This window comes from Corvus brachyrhynchos, unplaced genomic scaffold, assembly GCF_000691975.1.
Source record: "Corvus brachyrhynchos isolate BGI_N302 unplaced genomic scaffold, ASM69197v1 scaffold68, whole genome shotgun sequence".
NCBI classification, from domain to species: Eukaryota; Metazoa; Chordata; class Aves; order Passeriformes; family Corvidae; genus Corvus; species Corvus brachyrhynchos.
The window spans coordinates 1,314,362-1,319,506 of record NW_008240039.1 but is presented as its reverse complement, the minus strand read 5'-3'; the positions used below and the strand labels follow the sequence as shown (position 1 = coordinate 1,319,506).

The following is a 5,145-nucleotide window of genomic DNA, read 5'->3' as shown; positions in this document are numbered from 1 at the left end:
TAAATCCTTCAGCAGAGCCCAGGGCACAGCCAGCCCCTGTCCCCGTGCCAGGAGGGCTCTGCATCCTTCCCTCTCCCCGATCCCAGGCATCCCGCTGGGCCGAGCAGCCCTGGCCGTGCAGCGATGGGGAACTGCTGGTTCCACAAACCGGCTGCCTCAGAGTCATGAGATGAGGCATTTCCACCCTGACCCTGCGTGGGGACACGGGAAGGGCTCCCAGCCCCTCCGTGCCTCCATTCCTTCCCCTCTAAGCAGGGAAATAAAACTGTTCCAGCATGTCCCAGCAATGCTGAATGTCCCTGGTGCTCCCTGCTGCTGCTTCCCGAGCACCCAGCGCTGTCTGCAGGGCTCTGGCAGGACACAGCCCCCCAAAGCCGCACTCCCGGGTGGTTTAAGGCAGAACAAGCGCCCCAGTCCGGCACAGACAGCCCTGGAAGTTTTCCCTTGTTCCCCCAGAACCCTGGAAAGGTTTGGAGAGCCCTGCCTGGTTCACCAGTCCTAAAAATGAGTGGGGTGTTTATGCCACGTCCTTTTTATCATTTGTGGGAGGTTTTGTCCTCTGGCAGAGGGTACCAGGGGCAGAGTCAGTGGGCCTGGGACACAAATGGGCTCTGTATCATTACCGGGGGTTAATTAATGCTTTAATTGCACTCTGGGGGGCTTGTCCCTCTGTCATCCAGCAATGACTGAGCCCAAAGACGCCTCTATCCAGGCTGCAGAGGGTTGTCATCCCAGGAAATCATTCATGAAGCAAAACCACTCAGAGGAAAGTTTAAAAAGCTAGGGATGGAAGAGTTGGTGAGGTGGCACTGGGTCCTGCCAGCACCAGACTGGTGTTACTGGGAGAGAGGCAGCTCACCCCTGGGCACTGCTGCCCGTCCCGGGAACCTGAGCAGGGCCCTCAGGGTCACTCCCTGCCCTCGGGAGAGGCGGGAGAAGGAATTCTATCCCATCCCACTAACGGGGCAGAGGTGGGAGCTGTTCCCGCGTCTCCCCAGGCCCACCCTTCCCCCTCCCCTACCCGCGGCAGACTTCGGCTCCGCCCCGCCCCCAGCCACATCCCAATCCCGCCTTCCCGAGCTCCCAGACACCCACCTGAGATGTGCAGAGCGTGGTCCTGCTGCCCGGGGCTCTGCCCAGCCTCCAGCTCACGCACCTGCAGCTCCTTCAGAGGCAGCAGCCCCTGGGGAAGGAGAGCAGGGGTTATTCGGGGGCAGTCAGTGCCCTCAGCAGGGTGACCCCACACCCGCAGGGTGACCCCACACCTCCAGGGTGACCCCACACCCACAGGGTGATGCAGCTCGGGGGCAGGCTGGGAATATTTGGGATTTGGATCCAGCAGGCTCCCCAGGGGAAGCAGGTTCAGCACTCCCCGGGCTCCACAATCCTGTGCCACGCTGAGGAATGAATGTCTTTGTGCTCCACGTTGTTCCTCCTTCCCGTTTTAAGAGAAACCTCAGCACAACAACGGTGGTTTAACGGGAGAAAGCCAGAAAATGGGATTGGCCCTGAAGGCAAATGGAGCTGTCCAGTTCCCAGAGCCTGGACGTTCAGGTTCCCACTCTGACAGAGCCCAGGAGCAGCTGGCAGCTTTGTGCTCCCTGTTCTGGGCTCCCTGAGCAAGCTCCATAGAAGATGCTGATGGCTCTAATGCCTCGGGGCACATTAATTCCTCCTTAATTCCTGCACAATTAATAAACTCAGGAGCTGTTTCTAAAGGAGTCAGGAGAGTTCGGGATGTTGTTTGTCCCCTGACATGGGAATTTTCGGTTGAAGGCTGCCTTGGGGGGTGACCGGAGAGGTTTTACTGATGTTTTACATCCACCTCAAGTCACCTGAAGGCCAATCAATCATTTCTAATTCTACAATCATCTCCCAAACACGCTCACTTTTAGCTCCACACTCGTGTGGAGGAAGAGAACACTCAGGGAGTGCTGTTTCCCAGCCGTGGCTGTTTGGCTGCAGTGCAGAGCAGCCCTTTCGTTCACTATTTGTGACTCCCCAGCACCGCCAGGGTGAGAAGATTTGTGAGGTGAAGAGCTCCAGAGGCTCAGGTTTCTCTTCTCCCACAGAATAACTAACGCTGGAATTGCCCAGCCTGCAGGTGGAGAACTCCCCCTTGGCCCAGGAGCCAAGACCCCCACGGGCACCAAGGCCAGGGGGAATTTGGGCTTCCCAAGGCTCAGCTCCTTGTGCTTGGAGCACAAAGGTGGCTCCAGGTCACCTCCCACCTGCCCCTGCCCCTCCCTGGGCTCCTCGATCTCTGCCCAAGCTCCCCTGAGCTGCTCTGGGGACAGCCCTTGGGACAAAACACCCGTTTGGAGTTCGGCATCCCTGGGAACGGACCTGGGGACATCTCCCAGAGTTCGTCTGCCCGGTGTCCCCAGCGTGGCCGCAGTGCCCAAAGCCCAGCACGTCCAGGGGATGCCCTACCTGGTAGGTGAGGCCATTGGGGCCCGCAGACTGGAAGTACAGGTAGGACTGGAACAGCTCCAGGAAGCAGTCACTGACCTCCTGCAGAGGGGACACGTTTGGGGTTATCCCAGGACACATTTTGGGGTTATCCCAGGACACATTTTGGGGTTATCCCAGCCTCCCTCTGCATCCCAGGCCGATCCCTGCATGGAAAACTTCTCCATGGGCCACATCTCTGCTCATGGAAGCACTCCCCAGGTGCCCACAGGGACGGCAGCAGGTGGGCACCGCGTGGCAGCGCGTCCTGGGCCTCGCAGCAGCCCCGGGAATTCTCCACGAGTCCCATTTCCCGGAATTACCCCTCCCTTCCCAGTCCTGCAGGGTCACACTGGCCCTGGGCAGAGAAACGCCCACAAAGAGGTGCCTCAGGTTTACCTGGCAGTGCTGGAACTTAAACTTGACCTTGGAGTAATAAATCATTTTGCCCAAATTCCTGACAGTCGTTTTCCTTCGGCCCTTCTTGAACAGGCTGGGGAACCTCTGGTCCAAGTTTTCTTTCTGGTTTTCCTGGTTCTGAATGATCTGTGCCGAGGATACAGGGAAAAAACAGCTCAGAGAAGTGGGAGAGACATTCCCAGAAGATCTTCCCAGCAGGGATTCCTGGGAAAGGGCCCTGGGCAGGTGCCCAGGAGGGGCTGTTTGTTGTTGGGTCTCCTTGCCAACCTGGGGCTGGGGCTCAGTTACTGCTGGGGGCCTGCAAGGAGATCCTGAGCTAAAGGTGGAGTTTCTGGGCTGGAAAAGAGGGGGGCACAAGCACATTTCACTTTTAGGGTGTCCCAGCTCCACAGAAAAACCACCCCTGTGCTCCCTGAGTGTGCCTTCCACTGGGCTGAGAGGAAAGGTTTCCTCTGCTCTGGTTCTGCCTGGGCTCCTCAGCTCTCCCAGCTCGGGTCCCTGCTCAGATCCCTCGGTTCCCCTCGGTTCCAGGTGCCAGACAGTTTTGGGACAGAGCCCCACAGCCATAAAAGCAGCTGCAAGGCAGCTTTTTGTCCCTGGAAAAGCTGCAGGGATCCAGCAGGCACCACAGGAGAGCCAGGGCTGAGGAGAGGAGACGGCACTCGGGGCTGGGGCCTTCCCTGATTTCCTGGTTACGTGGGAATTCTTCCTTCTGCGCAGGAGCACAACCTCACAGCCCTCTCTTCTCACCGGCCTGGGGAAAAAGCTCTTCCTGCAGTTTATTCCCGGGGGCTGGCTGATGTCCCTGGGGAGAAGGGCAGGGCTGTGCCCCAGCCCTGATCCCCTCACTCCACACCCCACCTGCAGAGCCTTTAGCCCATCCAGACTCAGGGAATTCATTCCCAAGCCAAAACTGGGTGGGAGAGGGGAGGTCCTCAGCGGTTCCCTGGGACTCAGCGGGGCTGGTGACACTCCCAGCACGTCCCCATTCCCGGCGTGTGCCCGTTCCCGATGCCATCCCCGCTGTGCTGTGCCAGGGGACAGCTGCGTGTGCCCGTGATGGATGAGGGACCAGCACAGACCCCCGGCTCTGTCCTGCAGGGCCCCTCTGTGACTCACCCCTCTGGCATGGGGTCAGCCCTGCTCCAGACATCCCAGGGAGCTGGGAATGGAGCCGGGAATGGAGCTGGGGAGCTGGTAATGGAGCTGGGAATGAAGCCAGGGGACTGGGAACAGGAGCTGTTGGGAGTCTTTCACCTGCAGAGCTCAGGGCTCCTTCCAGGGCCTGGCCGAATTTTGGTTACTCTTTTTAGGACACGAGTTAACCCTTTCCTGCCGAAATCCTCCCTCCAGCTTGCCCAGCTATGGAACAGAATTTAGGGATCACACCGGGTGCCCATTAAAGGCCTCACTGGGGCAGCTCAGCATAGGAAAGATGGTATTTGTGCCACAAATCCAGAGCAAAGAGCAGCTGGTCACGGGTACAGCAATAACAAAATGCGGCTCGGATAAGGCACCAGCAGCACCTGGGAGTGGGGAGAGGGTGAAGTAATAAAATCATGGGCACGGAGATAAGCAACAGCAGCAGCCACCAGCTGCCGGGGCAGTGCTGCTGCCTGGGACGTGGCAGCCAAATTTCCCAGGAAAAAACGAGGCAGAGAGAGGAAAAAGCGAGCTGGGAGTGCAGCAGCAGCGCTGGGAAAGAGCTTCCAGAGGGATCCAGAGGGCAGCAGGGAGAAGGGAGAGCGTCCACAGCCACGCGTGTGGCAAGAAATAAATGGAATATTTCCCTCTCCCAAACAAGCCCAGCAGGGGTGGCGGCGGGACTGAGGAGATGGGTGTGATGGCTGGGCACAGGAGCAGCTCCAAGGCCATGGAAAAACGGGACCACATCCCTGAAATCTGCTGCCCTTCCAGGCACCCCTCAAACCGTGGGGATGCCTCCTTTAGCCAGAGCCAAAGGGGCCTGGCATTTTCCGTCCCTCTGGAATTCTCCCCAGCCTGGCCCGTGCACCCTCCCACAGCCCCATCCCGAGCCATTCCCGTTATCCCAGCGCTCCCGCTGGCTTCCAGGCCCTGCAGATCCTGGGAAGCCGGGTTCCTCGCGGGGTTTGGCGAGGTGCAGGCGCCCTGACATGTTCTCTCCCCCCCGTAGGTCTCATCCTACAGGTAGAACGAGTTACTCATGAGCTGCTCAGCCCTGCAGCCCGCGGCTGAATCAGCAGCAGCAGCAGGAAGGGCTCAGCTCGCTGCCCCGGGGCTCCCGCAGCTGCC

General features: G+C 59.2%; 1 protein-coding gene across 1 annotated transcript in view; it reads right to left on the bottom strand.

Annotated features, from left to right (window-relative positions):
• Positions 1–5,145, bottom strand: part of PLEKHN1 (pleckstrin homology domain containing N1) — a 20,427-nt gene that overhangs the window by 9,981 nt on the left and 5,301 nt on the right. The window contains exons 3-5 of the mRNA XM_017743970.1: positions 2,851–2,997; positions 2,434–2,514; positions 1,022–1,183 (exon numbers count right to left, since the gene is read on the bottom strand). Coding sequence (XP_017599459.1) covers positions 1,022–1,183; positions 2,434–2,514; positions 2,851–2,997 — 390 coding nt within the window. The remainder of the gene's footprint in view (positions 1–1,021; positions 1,184–2,433; positions 2,515–2,850; positions 2,998–5,145) is intronic.